This window comes from Muntiacus reevesi, chromosome 15, assembly GCF_963930625.1.
Source record: "Muntiacus reevesi chromosome 15, mMunRee1.1, whole genome shotgun sequence".
Lineage (NCBI taxonomy): Eukaryota > Metazoa > Chordata > Mammalia > Artiodactyla > Cervidae > Muntiacus > Muntiacus reevesi.
In genome coordinates, this window is record NC_089263.1 from 52181113 (window position 1) to 52200154 (window position 19042).

The window sequence follows — 19042 nt, forward strand, 5'->3', positions numbered from 1 at the left end:
CATGTATGCATGTGAGAGTTTTACTATAAAAGAAAGCTGAGTGCTGAAGCATTGATGCTTTTGAAATATGGTATTGGAGAAGACTCTTGAGAGTCCCTTGGACAGCAAGAAGATTAAACCAGTCATTCCTAAAGGAAAGAAGCCCTTGATATTCATTGGAAGGACTGATGCTGAAGCTGAAACTCCAATATTTTGGCCACCTGATGCGAAGAACTGACTCACTGGAAAAGACCCTGATGCTGGGAAAGATTGCAGGCAGGAGAAGTGGACAACAGAGGATGAGATAGTTGGATGGCATCACCGATTCAATGGACGTGAGTTTGAGCAAGCTCCGGGAGTTGGTGATGGACAGGGTAGCCTGGCGTGCTGCAGTCCATGGGGTCTCAAAGAGTCGGACGGACACTGACTGAATGACTGAACTGATTTTTCTGTTGTCTGGAAATATCTCAGTTTATTTGTCCATTGGTTTATCAAAGGATATCATGGTTGCTTCCCAGTTTGGCAAGTTGTGAGCAAAGCTCCTATAAACATGTATTATGTGTAGGCTTTTGTGTGGACCACCTGGAGTTTTTTTTTTTTTTTTTTTTAATTCTGTTGCATATCTTTTTTAAAATTTATGTTTATTTTTAATTAAAAAATAGAGGTATAGTTGATTTACAGTATTAATTTCAGGTGTACAACATAGTCATTTAAAATTTTTATAGATTATACTCCATTTATAGTTATTATAAAATATTGGCTGTATTTCCTGTGCTATAAATATATGCTTATTTTTTACAAAGTAGTTTGTACCTCTTACTCCCTTACCCTTATATTCCCCCTCCTCTCTTCCTTCTCCTTACTAATAACCACTAATTTGTTCTCTGTATCCGTCAGTGTGTTTCTGTTTTGTTATGTTCATTCATTTTATGTTTTAGATTCCACATGTAAGTCATAACATACAGTATTTGTCTTTATCTGTCTGATTTATTTCATCAAGTATACTGCCCTCCAGATTCAGTCATGTTGTTGCAAATAGCAAGACTTTGTTCTTTTTTATGGCTAAGTAGTATTCGTGTGTGTGTGTGTGTGTGTGTGTGTGTGTGTGTGTGTGTGTGTGTGTGTGTGTGTGTGTGTATCCAGTCATCTGTTGATGGACTTTAAGGTTGCTTTCATAACTGGGCTATCATAAAAAATGCTGCTATGAATGTTGGGGTGCATATGTCTTTTCAAATTAGTGTTTTTGTTTTCTTTGCATAAGTAATCTAGGGGTGGAATTGCTGGATCATATGGTAGTTCTAATCTTTTAATTTATGCTTGTGGACCATCTGTATTTCTTCCTTGGAAAAATGCCTGTTCAGATCCTCTGCCCATTGTTTAATCAGATTTTTTTTTAATATATTGTGTAAGCTGTTCATATATTTGGGATATTAACCCTTCTATTTGACTGTGCCCCGTGGCATGCAGGATCTTAGTTTCCCGAGGGATTGAACCTATGTCCCCAGCAATGGAAGCTTGGAGTCTTAACCCACTAACTACTGGACTGCCAGGGAAGTCCCCACATATTAACCCTTTATTGGACATATCATTTTCAAAAATCTTTCCTTCAGTTGGTTGCATTTTCATTTTGTTGGTTTCCTTTCCTGTGCAAAAGCTTTTAAGTTTCATTAGGTTGCATTTTATATTTTGCTTTTGTTGCCCTTGCCTGAGGAGACATATCTAAAAAATATTTCCAAGACCACTGTCAAAGAGTGTACTACCTATGTTTTCTTCTAGGAGTTTTACGGTTTCAGGTCTTACGTTAAAGTCTTTAATCCATTTTGAGTCTATTTTTTTATATGGTATGACAAAATGTTCTAATTTCATATTTTATCTATAGCTCTCTAGTTTTCCCTGGAGTTTGTCTTGGTTTTTAAAAATACTTATTTTATTTTCATTATTGATTGGGGTGCACTGGGTCTTAGTTGTGTCATGTGGGATCTTTTAGTTGTGGTGTGTGGATTCTCATTCCCTGATCAGGGGTTGAACCTCGGCCCCATAGATTGGGAGCGTGGAGTCTTAGCCTTGGAACTGGAATTTGTAACTCTAAGTAGTTCTGGCGTGTGGGCTCTAGGTAAGTGGTCCTCAGTAGTTGTGGCAAGGGGGCTCAGTAGTTGTGGCTCACAGGCTTAGCTGCTCTGTGGTGTGGAGTCTTCCTGGAGCAGGGATTGAACCCATGTTCCCTGCATTGGGAGGAACGTTCTTATCTACTGAAACACCAGGGACATCCAAAAGCACATTGTTTTTATTTCATGATTACAGTGTGTTGTCTATGTGAAACTTTATTTTATTTATTATTTATTTATTGACTGTGCTGGATGTTTGTTGCTGTGCCCAGGCTTTTTTTGGTCTAGTTTCTGAGAGCCGGGGCTACTCTCCAGTTGTGGTGCATGATCTTATCATTGTGTTGGCTTCTGTTGTTGCAGAATTTGGGCGCTTGGTCATGTTGGCTCAGTATTTGTGGCACATGGGCCTAGTAGTTGGAACTCAGACTATAGATCGAGAGCATCAGTAGTTACAGCACATGGGCTTAGTTGTTCATGGCATGTTGGATCTTCCCAGACCAGGGATGGAACCCATGTCCCCTTTTTTGGCAGATGGATTCTTCACCAGTGTATCACCAGGGTAGTTCTGAACTGTTTTTTAAAATTAATTTAGGCTGATTATAATTGTTTTTTCATAGTTTTATTTAGTTTATTTACTTTTGGCTGTGCTGGGTCTTTGTTGCTGCACAGACTTTTTTCTAGTTGCTATGGGTGGGGTCTGTGCTTCGCTGTGGAGTGTGCGTTTCTTCCTGTGGTGGCTTCTCTTGTGGAGACTGGACTTTTGGCAAGCCGACTCCAGTAGTTGCGGCACGTGGGCTCAGGAGTTGCGGCACACAGGCTTAGTTTCTCTGTGGCATGAAATCTCCCTTGAGCAGGGACCCATATTCCCTGCGTTGGCAGGAGGAATTCTTGTCCACTGTACCTCTAGGGAAGTCCAAAAGCACATTGTTTTTATTTCATGATTGCTGCATCTTATCTCTCTGAGGTTTTTGATTTTTATTTTATTTATTATTTATTCATTTATTGGCTCTCTGAGTCTTCGCTGTGCACAGGTTTTGTTTTGTTTTTTTTCCTCTCGTTGCAGAGCATGTATTTTGGAGTGCGTGGGTTCAGTAGTCTTGGTTCGTGAGTTCAGTAATTGCAATTAGCAGGGTCTAGGCTGCGAGCTTTCATAGTTGCAGAACACAGGCTTACTTGTCCCATAGCAGGTGGAATCTTCCCAAACCAGGGATTGAGCCTCTGTCCCTGCACTGGCATGTGTATTCCCACCACTGAGTCACCATGGAAGCCTCTGAACTACCTTTTTAAATGAAAAAATAATAAATAAAAAGTAGGGTATATCTGTGATTTTACAAGGTAAACTATATGGAAGCGAATGCAATGAAATAGTTAAGTCTTTTTTTGTCAAAAAGCAAATGTTACCATATTCAACATATACTGTACCTTCTCTTTTGCTTCTTATATCTTAGAGTTCATATTGTCGAACATAGAGATCTATTTCATTCTTTTTTATGTTGACTAGATATGAATGTCTTAATTTAATACCCCTTTCCTCCCCATAGTGAACCGTTACTGTGTTTCCAAACTTTTAATTAAAATTAGGTATGTATATGTATCTTTACAGTGTTTGACTGTATGTATGAGATACATTACTAGAAGTTATCACCTTGGGAGTAATAAATACATATAGCTCTTTTATGAGTATAACATGGTTTTCCCTCCATCCTTAGGAAGAAGCCCAAGAAAAAAGAAAATGGAACTGGATGTAGAAGGTCAATGCGGTTACTAAAAGTTGATCCTTCAGGAGTCCCGCTGCCAGCAGCCCCAACCCAGACAGTATTAGAAGTAGATGAAAATGTAAGAAAGAGTGTAAATACAATATATTAACTCAATAAAATACTGAAAAATTTGAAGTGTTTGAAAGTAGAGTAAAAGTAAAGTATGTTTAATTTGTACTTCATTAATTTAATACTTGACTGTAATATGGTTTAATGAGTAAGATTTCAAACTCATGAAAGACTGGATTATTTATTTCTGCAGACTTACCAATGTCAGATTGTGGGTAAACTGCTTAGCCATTCTGAGCCCCAGTTTCCCTATTTTTAAAATAGCAACAATAACAGAAACCTCTCACAAGGGGTGTTATGAGGGATTAAGGTCCTTACATTATATTGAATGTTTTATATTACTTAGTAAGTAAGCAATAAATGGTGGTGTTAATAATAATATGTGATAATAATGATGGGGATCCTATACTGTAGTTAATTTATGCTGTCAGTGAGTGGAAAGAGTTTTATTTACCAAATTTATTGTCTGAGTAAGATTATTTTTTATTCAGGAGCACCTACTGTTTTTAATACTTTTTATCTAAGTGCTTAATTATAACTTGGAAGATAGCACTCATTAGCCTGGTGCTTTGAGAGCTAATTGGAAATTAAGTTGCTAAGGATAGAGTAGCTCATTTTTTTGAAGCCTTTATGCATCCAAATACATTGAATCTACTCCGAGTGCGCGCACGTTCGCGCGCACACACACACACCCCTGAAACAAACCTTTTGTGAAATGATATTTAACTCTTACTACATATGATATACTGTTGTATTTTCTGGTCTGTTCTTTTCTCATTCAGTAAAACACACTGTTGGTTGTCACATATTAAAATGATTTCATGACTTGTGGGTTACAATCCCTGATATAAAAAAATGATACAGGGTAATAACTTTTGAGTAATGAAATTGAACTGATCTGAATCAATTCCTAGCAACTCCATAAATATGGACAGTATAACTTTGGACAGATTAACTTCTCTATGTTTCATTCTGCTGTCTTTGAAATGTGATATCTCATTCACTGAATTATTAAGGGAATTAAATGAGATAATACATGTTATTACTTTACAGGATACTTGGCATTCATTCATTAAACAAATATTTTTGATTGCTGACTATATGTCACCCTTGTTGTAGATATTGAAAGTAAAGAGAATCCTCAAGCTTGAATTCTAGGGCAGAGTGACAACCAAGTTTTTTTTTTTCCTTATTTTTTATAACAGCCTTTGATACCTCCTGGGCCTTTAGAAATGACTCCTGAAAATCGAGATGATGATGATGAACTATTTAAAGGATTTTTGCAGACTTGGGCAGAACTGAGCAAGGTATCACTTGGGAGGGTAAACCCAAGCTTTTAAGCAAATTTCAGTTCATGCGTTAATTTAGTTTTTTGGTTTCTTCCATTGTTTCAGACAAGAAGTAAAAACACTGAGAAGGAATTATCTAGCATTAAAAGGTGAGTTAAAATCCCTTGCCTTTGTTTTACATTTCCTGAGATCTTTAAATTATAAAGACTATGTACCATTAGAGGAAATTTGAAAATGAGGTGAAAAGCATTATCCAACATGTTTCTACCCTAACAACTGTTTTTTTGTGTGATTTCCTTTCAAATATTGCCATATACAAAACCACTGGGACACAAGCTTCATGAATGCATGAATTTTATCTCAATAGCCAGAAAAGTACATGGTGCATAATATATATTCATTCAGTTTTTAATAAATGAGTATAATTACATACATTTTTGCTTCATTATGTTTTAATATATATACAGTTTTGCATTATGCTTTTCTATTAACATTGTGGTTGGATGTTACTACTCTTTAAATTTATGGAATAATTGAGTAATATTTCATTCAGTAGATGAAATTTGCTTAACCTCTTGGTATTTGGAGTTGTTTTCTATTTAGTTTCGAGTGTTTGTATGTGTGTATCTGTTGAAGATTATATTGTGATAATGGCTTATTTCCTTAGGATAGATTCCAGAAGTGAGGTTAATATGTCAAATATTATGGACGTTTTTAATAGCCTTTCAGTTCGGTTCAGTCGCTCAGTCGTGTCCGACTCTTTGTGACCCCATGAACCACAGCACGCCAGGCCTCCCTGTCCATCACCAGTTCCCGGAGTTTACCCACACTCGTGTCCATTGAGTCGGTGATGCCATCCAACCATCTCATCCTCTGTCGTCCCCTTCTCCTCCTGCCTTCAGTCTTTCCCAGCATCAGGGTCTTTTCAAATGAATCAGCCTCTTTGCATCAGGTGACTGAAGTATTGGAGTTTCAGCTTCAACATCAGTCCTTCCGATGAACACTCAGGACTGATCTCCTTTAGGGCGGACTGGTTGGGTCTCCTTGCAGTTCGGGGGGGCTCTCAAGAGTCTTCTCCAACACCACACTTCAAATGCATCAATTCTTCGATGCTCAGCTTTCTTTATAGTCCAACTCTCACATCCTTACATGACTACTGGAAAAACCATAACCTTGACTAGATGGACCTTTGGTGGCAAAGTAATGTCTCTGCTTATTAATATGCTGTCTAGGTTGGTCATAACTTTCCTTTCAAGGAGTAAGCATCTTTTAATTTCATGGCTACAGTCACCCTCTGCAGTGATTTTGGAGCCCAAAATACAAAGTCAGTCACCGTTTCCACTGTTTCCCCATCTATTTGCCATGAAGTAATGGGACTGGATGCCATGATCTTAGTTTTCTGAATGTTGAACTTTAAGCCAACTTTTTCCACTGTCCTCTTTCACTTTCATCAAGAGGCTCTTTAGTTCTTCACTTTCTGCCATAAGGGTCATGTCATCTGCACATCTGAGGTTATTGATATTTCTCCCGGCAGTCTTGATTCCAGCTTGTGCTTCATCCAGTGTTTCTCATGACATAGTCTGCATATAAGTTAAATAAGCAGGGTGACAATATACAGCCTTGACGTACTCCTTTTTCTATTTGGAACCAGTCTGTTGTTCCATGTCCAGTTCTAAATGTTGCTTCCTGACCTACATACAGATTTCTCAGGAGGCAGGTCTGGTATTCCCATCTCTTTCAGAATTTTCCACAGTTTATTGTGATCCACACAGTCAAACTCTTTGGCATAATCAATAAAGCAGAAATAGATGTTTTTCTGGAACTCTCTTGCTTTCTCAATGATCCAGCAGATGGTGGCAGTTTGATCTCTGGTTCTTCTGTCTTTTCTAAAATCAACTTGAATGTCTGGAAGTTCATGGTTCACGTATTGCTGAAGCCTGGCTTGGAGAAATTTGAGCATTATTTTACTAGTGTGTGAGATGAGTGCAATTGTGCAGTAGTTTGAGCTTTCTTTGGCATTGCCTTTCTTTGGGATTGGAATGAAAACTGACCTTTTCCAGTCCTGTGGCCACTGCTGAGTTTTCCAAATTTGCTAGCATATTGAGTGCAGCACTTTCACAGCATCATCATTTAGAATTTGAAATAGCTCAACTGGAATTTGATCACCTCCACTAACTTTGTAGTGATGCTTCCTAAGGTCCACTTCACTTCATATTCCAGGATGTCTGGCTCTAGGTAAGTGGCCATAGCATTGTGGTTATCTGGGTCCCCCTTTAGGACATGCCAAATTGTTTTCCAAAATCTTTTTTTTTTTAAATTTCTGAAAATCTTATATGAATTTACTCTGCTGTTAGTATATATGAATGTTTAACTATAGCCTGCTAACTTTTATGAGTGAAAAATAGCACCCTGTTGTTTAATTTGGTTTCCTTGATTGCCAGGAAATTGAATATTTTCCCACATTTATTGTGACTTTTCTTTTTTAAATCACCTTTCATTGTTTTGACCGTTGAGTTTGGTTTTACTTCTAAAGTTTAACTTTTTAATGTTCTCAGCTACAAAGTCAATTTAAATGGCATGGTCATTAGTGAAGATACTGTCTGTAAAGTTACCAGAGGCTCAATTACCTCAATGGCCATCCACCCATCAGAAATGAGGACTTTGGTGGCAGCTGGGGCCAAATATGGGCAAGTTGGACTTTGGGATTTGGTAAGTTATTATTTTTTTGAAGATACTGAAATTCGACTAAAGGAAATAGTCTGCGAAAGAACAGCCTAGAGCCATGTGTTTCTAGATGTTACTTGAGATTTATTGCTTTGTGATTCCAAATTTTAGAAACCTAGAGGAATTTAAATTTACTTTATAGAACTTCTGACATTTTTAGCTTGAATATCATTAGTCATCTGGGCATAAATGCCTGCCAGGAAACTTTATTACAGCTTTAAATGTATATATGAAAATATCACAGCAAGTTCTTAGTTTTCTAATTTTGTTTAAAATATAATTTTCAAACTGGATCAAAATATCTTCCCATGGATCTTCTTAGGATGATTCTAGTCGTTTTTTGATGAGTCAGAAACTGATATTAAATTTCTTTCATTACATATATAATAATGCATTGATTGCTTTTAGTGGTTACAAAATTGAAGAAAGCCAAGTTAATGTCCTCTGAATTTATTTACTTATTTATTTTTGGCCTTGCTGGGTTTCCCTTGCTGTTGGACGTTTCTTCAGGCTCGGTGAGCAGGAGCTCCCTTGTAGTTGTGAAGCTCAGGCTTCCTGTTTTGGTGGCTTGTCTTGTTGCAGAGGCTCTGTGGCTCCTGGGCTCTAGAGCACTGGCTCAGTAGCTGTGGTACACCGGCTTAGTCGCTCTGCAGCGTGTGGGATCTTCCCGGATCAGAGATCGAGCCCATGTCTCCTGCATTGGCGGGCAGATCCTTCACCACTGAGCCCCCAGGGAAGCCCTGAAGTTTATTTTCTAATTGGGGAAGTAGGACAAAGACATGAAAAATGCCTTAAGGACAGTTAATGGAGATGGAGAAGCCATTGTGACTTGTTGAGGGTTGGGGTTAATAAATAAAATGAATTTTGTGAGAAGAGAAGAAATAAAAACCAAGTTCTCTTTTATTTTGAGTGCATAGGTTCTTGCTTATTTTGATAAGATGTTAGTAGGGGTAGGAGGTGAAAGGATTTGGTAAAGAAAACAGAAGCAGGGAAGTGGGAAGAGGACCAGAAATAGTATAAGGTTGTATAAGCTAAGAGATGAATTTCAAGCATGGGAGTCTGACAGGGCTTTTTTTCAGAGGAGTTAAGAAGAATGGGCAGCTTCCCTTGTAGATCAGTTGGTAAAGAATCCACCTGCAATGCAGGAGACCCGGGTTTGATTCTTTGGTTGGAAAGATTCCCCTGGAGAAGGAAGTGGCAACCCACTCCAGTATTCTTGCCTGGAGCATCCCAGGGACAGAGGAACCTGGAGGGCTATAGTCCATGGAGTTGCAAGAGTTGGACATGACTTGGTGGGAACAGAAAAAAGGGCTGTTAGTTTTGACACAGGGTCTGATTAGTGAGTTGGGAGAATAGCTTCAACAATAAGGTAAGGAAGGAACAGAGACTTTTAGGAGATTAAAAAAGTACGGGGTAGGGAACTTCCCAGGTGGTGCAGTGGATAAGAACCTGCGTGCCAATGCAGGGAACACGGGTTCGATCCCTATTCCAGGAAGATTCCACATGCTGTGGAGCGACTAAGGCTGTGAACCAGAACTACTGAAGCCTGAGTGCTTAGAGCCTGTGCTCTGCAACAAGAGAAGCCACCGTGATAAGAACCTTGAGCATCCCAATCAGGAGTATCCCCCACTCACTGCACTAGAGAAACCCGCATGTAGCAATGAAGACCCAGTGCAGCCAAAAATAAATAAAACAAAAATTTTAAAAATATGAAGTAGAAGAAGAAATGAAAACAGTGGATAGACTATTTGTTGAAGAACTTAGAAAAGGAAAAATAGAAAATTAGCATAGTCAAGTGAGTACCTTTTCAGGGTGGGTGTTGATGTATAGCAGAGTTGAAGACATGTAGAACAGTCCATTTGTCGTGTCTTTTCTGATGACTCCAAACATCTTTTTTATTGGATGTCTGCAGTGCAATGTTTTTATCAACTTTCTAGTTTTTCAGGACACCTGGTTATCTCAACAGACTGAGTAAGTCTAAAGTCAGTGTCTTAGCTATCCTGTTCTCACTCCCCAACTTCCTTAGTTTTTTTTTTAATATTTATTTTTATTATTTAACTGTGCTGAGTCTTAGTTGTGGCACATGGGTTCTTTGATCTTAGCTGTGGAACGTGGGATCTTTAGTTGAAACATGTGAACTCTTAGTTTTGGCATGTGGAATCTGGTTTCCTGACCAGGGAACAAACCCGAGCCCCCTGCACAGGGCGTGGGGCATCTTAGCCACTGGACAGCCAGGGGCGTCCTCCCCTAGTTTTTGTTTTTTAAATTAGTTTTGTTGAGGTATAATTCATATTTTATAAAATCCACACATTTAAAATGTACAATTTAATGATTTTTAGTAAGTTTATTGAGTTGTGTAACCATCATCACAATTCAGTTTTAGAACATTTTCATCATTCCTGTAAGATTCCTCACAGCTATTTACATTTAATCCCTGTTTCTACCCTTATCCCCAGGCAAATCTCTACAAATTTGCACTTTTTAGATATTTCATATAAATAGAATCATAGACTACATGGTCTTTTATGTTGGTGTTTTTCTCTTAGTATGGTTTTCAGTTGTATCTATGTTACTATACCATGCTAGTAGATGCTAATCTATCAGCACTTCTGTCTTTTATTATTGAATAGTATTTCCTTGTTTGATTATACAACATTTTGTTTATGCATTTGTCACTTGGTAGACATCTGGGTTGTTTCCACTTCCTGACTGTTCTGAATAATTCGATTTTAAATATTTGTGTACACATTTTTGTGTGGCAATGTGTTTTATTTCTTTTGAGTGGGTACCTGGGAATGGAATTGCTAGGTCATATGGTAACTGGTTAACATTTGAGGAACTGCCAAACTGCTTTCCAAAGGGTTTGCACCATCTTCTATTCCCACCAGCAATGTATGAAGGTTCCAGTTTTCCTCCATGCTTACCAGCATTTATTATTGTCTGTCTTTCTGATTATAGCCTTTCAAGTCGGTTTATCTTCCTAGTGAAGTTTTATCTCCCTGTTTTTGATTTGCATTTGTCTAATGAATAATGATGTTGAGGCTCTTATCTTGCCATTTGGGTGTCTTTGGTGAAATGTCTATTCAAGTCTTTTGTCAGTTTTTTTTATTGGATTGTTTGTTTTCTTGTTGAGTTATAAGAGTTCTTTGTATACTCTAGATGTGCATCCTTATCAGATACTTGATTTGCAAATTTTTCTCCTTGTCTTTTCATTTTCTTAACGCTACTGAAGTGCAAAAGTTTTGAGTTTTGATGAGGTCCAATTCATCAAATTTTTAATTGATTGTGTTTTTGGTGTCACCTAAGAAATCTTCCATGTAGCCCAAAGTCAGGAAGTTTTTCTTCTATGTATTTCTCTAAATATTTTTATAGTTTAAGCTTTCACATTTAGTTCACTGATCCACCTTGAGTTATTATTATCTTTGAATTGTTTTTGTATATGCTCTGAAGTAAGGGCCCCAGTTCATCTTTTTATATGTGTATATCCAGTTGTCCCAGCACTTTTTGTTGAAAAGACTCCTTTACTACATTGAATTGCCTTGGTAGTCCCTCAGTTTTCCACTTAACTTTTTGTCAGATTCCTAGTCTCACCTAGGAAAAGTTGCGTTGTCATTCATTTGGTCAGTCATGGACCCATTCATTCATTCCACACTTACTGAGTGTTTTGTGTTAAGTACTCTTCTAATGATACCCCAGCTATATTTGTGAGGAAAGACTGTCCATGTTCTCATAGGGTTTGGAATTTAGTGGCAAAAGCAGCATGAGTGAAGTAATTATATGTTTGATAAGTGGAGTGAATTATATACGGTGATTAATGGAGTGAAGGAAGAGTGATATTTTTCCGTAGCAGGTAGACTGGCCTAATTTGGAGGATCAGGAAAGGCTTCCCTGAAGAAGTGAGAATCGAGTTGACATTTGAAAGCTAAGTAGGAATAAATCAAGCAAACAAAGGGAAAAGAGCATTTCAGGAAAGAGGAACAGAATGTCAAGGACCTTCGGCAGTAGGGTGCCTGCTTGCTACGTTCAAGGACCTGAAAAAATGCCTGTGTAGCTGGAGCATGGACAAGAAAGGCATGGATGGAAGGGATGCGTGGAGTGGGGGTGGGAAATACAGAGGTGGGAAGATAGGTCAGATGTATGTCTTCATAAATTTTGTTGAGAATTTCGCTTTTTATCCTAAAAGCAAGAGGAAGCCATGGAATAGGTTGTCCCTTCATTCCTTATATCTAGTAAAATCCTTTAATGGTTTTGCCCCCCCTTTCCTATCCTGGGTAACACCTCATTAGTGAGGGCTACATTTTCTTTTTGGGGATTACTGTAATAGTCTTTATTGGTGCTTGTACTTTCAGTTTTCATATTCCAATCCATTGTGTACAGACAGTCATTTCTAGGCTCAAACCAAACTGGTCCTGGACTCATTTCGGTTTGAAGTCATTAGATGCACACTTGTTATTTTTGGACTGAAATGAAATTTGGACTATGGGTTTCCCTCCTCTTCCAAAAGTAGAGTATTACTATGAAACCGTTTGTAAACTCAAATGGTATAATGAAAGAGGCAATTACCTTAAGGTGTCTTGCTAATACATGCACAGAATAAATCAAGATAAAGTACAGGTGCTGTCAGACACAGTTCAGAGCCGAGAGCGGCTTCACGCTGAGATGCTGAGTGTAAGGTCCCTGGCTCAGAGCTTGGTGGTGCCCCTTGCGGCTTGGGGTGCGCTGCCTCTGTGACAGCTTCCTGCAAAACAAATGCTGAATGCTATTTTCATTTTTTACCTTTTCTCATAAAAATGAAAATCCTCTTGGATTCCCTTCAGTTGGCAAAAATAGGTATTAATATAGGTGTTTTGTAAGAGTGAAGTGATATAAAGCAAAAAGCAAACTTCTGAATAGCGAGAATACCTGTGTTTATTTTTAAAGTAATTAAAATAGAAAATTCAGTTATTCACTTATACCAGCCACATTTCAAGTGCTTAATAGCCACACATGACTAGTGGATACCATATTGGACAGTGCATACATATATTATTTTTGTCATCTCAGAAAGTTCTTTTGGACAGTGATGCTGTGGAATAAGTTAATAACAACGTTAATTTTGGTAAAATAAGGCTCAAAGATAAGATAACAAACAATGGAATGAAGGAGCCAGCAAAACTAAGAAAACAAATAAGAAAATCAGTGAAACTAATAGATTAGAAGGAACAGAATAGTAGACATTGCTGAAAATAAAATTACTGATATTAAAGGAAAGATTTGAGGTTATCTTAAACACAGATGAAAAAAAGTTTTAAGAGAAAAGTCAGAATTGGATTGGCACATTTGAAAATGTATGCCATGTTCTCAGAAACTTTGGAGCTTAAAGGACAAAGAATTCTTCAGGTAGGAAAAACAAATTATATTCAAGGGGAGAAGTCAGGCTTGCCTCAGTTTTCTACAACATTTCATGTAATGTCTACAAAGTTCTGAGGGAAGGAAGTGTGGCCTGGAATACATAGGTAGCCCAGGATATTATTCTAATGTAAAGGCAGCAGGTAGGTATTTTCACATGTGAAAAAACTCTAGAAATTCAAGACCTGTGAGTCTATCTGGAAAACTGCTTGATAGAAAATCTCAGCCAGTTTAAAAGTAAGTAAAAATTAAGAATTCAGGAGAGAAGAAGCTTGACAGAAGAATCAATGATGAGTATTAAATCCATTTAAATGTGGAACTAATATTAAATAGCAATATGAATTATGATTACAGAACTAGATATGAATGTTGTTAACCTGGACAAAATAAAAATAAATCTAGAGATAGAAAAAGGGGAGATTGGGCCGGGGGGGGAAATAGTGTCCTCAATCAATAGAAATCTGAAATTGAGACATACATAGTTAAATTTAAAAATAAAGCTTAATGACTGTAAGTGCTTTATACTTTTTCCTTCTTAGATAACTCTTGTAAAGAAATACTTGAAATTCAAAAATTCCTTCAGCTTGCTTTTCTTTTATTTTTTTAAAGTATAGTTAAATTTAATACTATTAAAAGTGGCCTTCCCCTGCCCCTCCCCCCCAAATTTCTTCTCTATCCTATCCATATAAGTAGCTACATGTAAAGACATATATAATGATTGCTTAGTATTTCAGTGATAATGTTGGTCAATTTTGGGTTTTGAATGATTTTTCAGAACTTTTGTCTGTAGAGTATTGTTTTTCTAAAAAAATATATGCTATGGACAAGATGCCAAAGTGTTAACAGTGGTTAACTCTGGGTAGGAGGAAGAGTTTGCGTTATTGTAATTTTTTTCCTTTTTTAAAAAATTTTTTCTTTCTTTTCTTTAAGATTTTTTTCTCTTTAAAAACTTAAAAAAGACAAAAACAATGCTTGAGTATTTCAGAACAGACTAAGCTAGATTTGGAGATGATAGTCGTTGGTTCATGATATGACATGTGGTATAGGAATATAATATGGAAATTCAAAACATGATGATTTCGGAGTTGATAATCCAGTAGTGAAAGGATAATCTTTAGAAGCAGTAATATTATTATAGAAATTCAAATACATGCATTTTTCATGGGGTATTTAGGGGATTTGGTGGGTTTTTTTTTTTTTTTTTCCAGTTGCTAAGTTGTGTCTGACTCTTTGTGTTTCCATGGACTGCAGCATGCCAGGCATCCCTGTCCTTCACTACCTCCTGGAGTTTGCTCAGACTCACGTCCATTGAGTCAGTGATGCTATCTAACCATCTCATCCTCTGCTGCTCCCTTCTCCTCTTGCCCTCCATCTTTCCCAGCATCAGGGTCTTTTCTAATGAGCCAACTCTTCGCATCAGGTGGCCAGAGTTTTTAGGGGATAAAATATTTTAAAAACTTATCATTTTGTGCCAGAACCAAACACCTTACAAAAATTGTGCCCAGGATGATTTACTCATATAGAAGCATACTTAGCAAGCAAAGTAGAAGTGACATTGATGTATTTTAGTAGGAAGGAATTATCCTGTGTGTGAAATAAAAAGTAAATCTCACATTTCCTGAGGATTTCGTGAAATGAAGTCAGAATAAGCAGTAATTATTTCCCCTCTGCATTATGAAAAACTACTTGTCTAGTTGCAAAAAACTGGAAACTATTAAAATAAATGAGACCATTCTGTTGGGTTGAAAATTAGGAAAATAACTTAGAGTATAAAGTTTCTAGTTCTGACTTTCTAATCGGGAGGTTAGAAAGTCTGAGAAAAGACTGAATATAATACAGACATAAACATTTTAACAACTTAATGACATGGAATATATTACTATTTCTCACCATTTTTTGTCTCTCTCCCCACCCCTAACTCTCTTCCAGACTCACCAACCTAAAGAGGATGGAGTTTATCTTTTTCAGCCCCACAGTCAGCCGGTTAGCTGTCTTTACTTCTCGCCTGCCAATCCGGCTCACCTTCTGTCACTGAGCTATGATGGCACATTACGCTGTGGGGATTTTTCCAGGGCTGTTTTTGAAGAGGTAAATGCTAATATGTTTACATATTGACCTTAGATGATATTCTAGATTCTTTATGAAATGCCACGTGAGTGATTATTATACCATCAGACTGGATGAGCTGGTATGGAACAGGGACTTTAGAACTATACTGCCTAAATCCATATCCCGTCTGGTACTGTTTGTTTGACCTTGGCAAGTGCCTCTTTGTGTCTCAACTTCCTTAGTTTTGAAATGAAACAGTAATACTATTTACCTTACAGGATTGTCATAAGGATGAAGCGAGTTAATGTGCTTAAAACAGAGCCTGGCACATGATAGGTTTTTCTCTCTTATTTTTTATTTTTGCAAAAATATTTGAAAGACAATAACCTTTTCTTCTGTTGCAAGGCTTAAAACTTATGTTTTATTCAGGAAAAATATGAGAATGTTATTATATTTTTGTTTATTATTTCTAGCCTTTGCAGATATGAATTTTGTGAGGCTGAGTCTTAGATGTGACAGAAAAGACTAGAGAGAAATTCATCACATAACAAATAGTACTATAGCACATTATATGTAAAACATATGGCCAGTAATGTAACACAGAAACTATAAAATTTTTTTTGTCTTCTAGCTAAGATTTATCATGTCTTACATGCCATATATATATCTGTTAATAGATTAGCTCAGTTATTTTTGTCTGGTGAAGTTAGAATGAAATGCTGCAATTGGATGTGATAAAACTGTACTCTGGCCAAAAATGGACACCCAGGCGATTTCATTCAGAACATCTTAGGCCAGGTTTATTCATAACTACCTCTTGAGGATAAGGTCTTTTCCTGGGCTAATGTAGCCCCTATGAGGTCAGATTAAGTTGAAGTCTGTTTAAGAATAGTTGAAAAATATTAGGCTCATACTTGTGACTATCCATCTACCTAGAGATACTCTACCAAGATAAATAGACTTTACCCCTTGAAGGTTTTCAATCCATTTGACCTCTGGTTGGGTGGGCCAGAAGCTTCCAAAGGCCTGAGGAATCCTTACAATATTTGATCCTAGTGATTACATTTGGTCTCCTACTTAGGTATCTACTACTTAATGCTTACAACAAACATGTCATTTCAAGTGAGCTTTCACATTTGCTTATTAACCGTATTAGATTTTCTCGTTAAGAGAATTCTTATAAATTAAACCCTTTTTCAATGTGAATTTTAATCTTTGTGAAGTTTAGCATGGTTTAGATGTAGGTTTTCACCCTTTAACTTACCTTGAATGGAACTTTTGAAGTTTTTAGACATCCTCAGTATTAGGGCAATTTTATATGTGATAAACAGTAAAGAAAACACAGTATCACCACTGTTATGATTTATCATCATAAATACTAATTGATGACCTAATTTTATGTATGCCTTAATTTTTTATGTAAACCGGTACTCAAAATTAACACATTCTGATGTCTTTGTAATTATTCTAATGTTCTGTGTACAGATTATTCATAATTACTTATAGGAGTTTTTCTTAATACATATATTTATTGAAGCATAGTTGACTTACAATGTTTCAGGTTCACAGCAAGGTGATTCAGTTATACATATATACATATTATTTTTTCAGATTATTTTCCATTATAGGTTATTAAAAAATATTGATTATAGGTCTCTGTGCTATACAGTAAACCCTTGTTACTTGTTGCATCTATTTTTTTAAAATTAGAAATCTAGCATTCTCTTCATACTAAGTCAAACAAGTGAAATCAAAATGTCATAAATTTTTTACTTAGGTGAAAATTCATAAGTTTTCTAAAATACACATAACATATATATATGTATACAAAAGTTTTTGTGCTATGCTTGATAAAGGCTTGAGAGAGAACAAAAGAAAAAGAGATGGAGAAATTGGAAAACCTAAACTGAATGAAATGGAGCACTGAGTATGAAATAGAAAAAGTGAAACAAACTAGATGAAAGTAAAAGATCATCATATAGTCCAGTTGGATTTAAACATGACTGCTCATTAGAAACATATCTGGAGCTTTGGCCAAAAAAGCAATACCTAGGCATTTGTAATTCTGATATGCATCTGGATTTTAAAAAGTGATTATAGGTTTTTCTATTAAATGGTAGCTTTGGTGATAGAGAATTCTATTATTTTTCTGTTGATCAATCATGATACAATGGTATTAAGTGAGTAATAGTTCAGTTCAGTTGCTTGGTTGTATCCAGCTCTTTGTGACTTCATGAACTGCAGCACGCCAGACTTCCCTGTCCATCACCCAACTCCTGGAACTTACTCAGACTCATGTCCATTAAGTCAGTGATGCCATCCAACCATCTCATCCTCTGTCGTCCCCTTCTCCTGCCTTTGATCTTTCCTAGCATCAGGGTCTTTTCCAATGAGTCCATTCTTCACATCAGGTGGCCAAAATATTAGAGCTTCAGCATCAGTCCTTCCAATGAATATTCAGGACTGATTTCCTTTGGGATGGACCAACCAGTTTGATCTCCTTGCAGTCCAACATGTCCAACCTTCTGTTTTTTCCTAGCATCAGGATCTTTTCCAGTGAGTCATCTCTTTGCATCAGATGACCAAAGTGTTGGAGCTTCTGCTTCAGCATCAATCCTTCCAATGAATATATACAGGGTTGATTTCCTTTAGGATGGACTGGTTTGATCTCCTTGTAGTCTAAGGGATTCCCAAAAGTCTTCTCCAGTACCACAATTTGAAAGCATCAGTTCTTCAGTACTCAGCCTTCTTTATGGTCCAACTCTCTCATTTGTACATGATTACTGGAAAAACCATATCCTTGACTATACAGATCTTGTCGGCAAAGTGACGTGTCTCTGCTTTTTAATGTGCTGTCTAGCTTTGTCATAGCTTTCCTTCCAAGGAGCAAGCGTCTTTTAAATTCATGGCCATTGTCATCGTCTACAGTGATTTTGGAGGCCAAGTAAATAAAATCTGTCATTACTTCCACTTTTTCCCCTTTTCGTTGCCATGAAGTGATAGGACTGGATGCCATGATCTTAGAGTTTTGAATGTTGGGCTTCAGGACAGCTTTTTCCACTCTTCTCTTTTAGCCTCATCAAGAGGCTGTTTAGTTCCTTTTTACTTTCTGCCATTAGAATGGTATTATCTGCATATCTGAGGTTGTTGATATTTCTCCTGGCAATCTTGATTCCAGCTTGTGCTTCATCCAGTCTGGCATTTCGCATGATATACTCTGCATATAAGTTAAATAAGTAGGGTGACAGTATAAGCCTTGTCATACTCCTTTCTTAAGTTGGAACCAGTAAGTCGTTCCATGTCTGGTTCTTACTGTTCTTACTGGTTATTACTGTTGCTTCTTGACCCTCATACAGGTTTCTCAGGAGAGAAACCATCTCATATCAATGTATGGCAAAAACCACAATATTGAAAAGTAATTATTCTCCAACTAATATGAATAAATGAAAAAAAAAAAAAGAATTTTCCATAGTTTGTTGTGATCCAAACAAAGATTTTAGTGTAGTCAGTGAAACAGAAGTAGCTGTTTTTCTGGAATTCCCTTGCTTTCTCTATGATCCAGTGAATGTTGGCAATTTGATCTCTGGTTCCTCTGCCCTTTCTAAACCTAGCTTGTACATCGGAAAGTTCTCTATTCATATACTGCTGAAGCCTAGCTTAAAGGATTTTGAGCATAACTTGA

At 37.0% G+C, this 19042-nt stretch overlaps 1 protein-coding gene across 1 annotated transcript in view; it reads left to right on the top strand.

The window, feature by feature from the left end:
- WDR76 (WD repeat domain 76) overlaps positions 1 to 19042 on the top strand; it is a 55782-nt gene that overhangs the window by 23061 nt on the left and 13679 nt on the right. The window contains exons 5-9 of the mRNA XM_065906737.1: positions 3794 to 3920; positions 5116 to 5217; positions 5305 to 5348; positions 7755 to 7908; positions 15241 to 15399. Of these exons, the coding sequence (XP_065762809.1) occupies positions 3794 to 3920; positions 5116 to 5217; positions 5305 to 5348; positions 7755 to 7908; positions 15241 to 15399 (586 nt within the window). The remainder of the gene's footprint in view (positions 1 to 3793; positions 3921 to 5115; positions 5218 to 5304; positions 5349 to 7754; positions 7909 to 15240; positions 15400 to 19042) is intronic.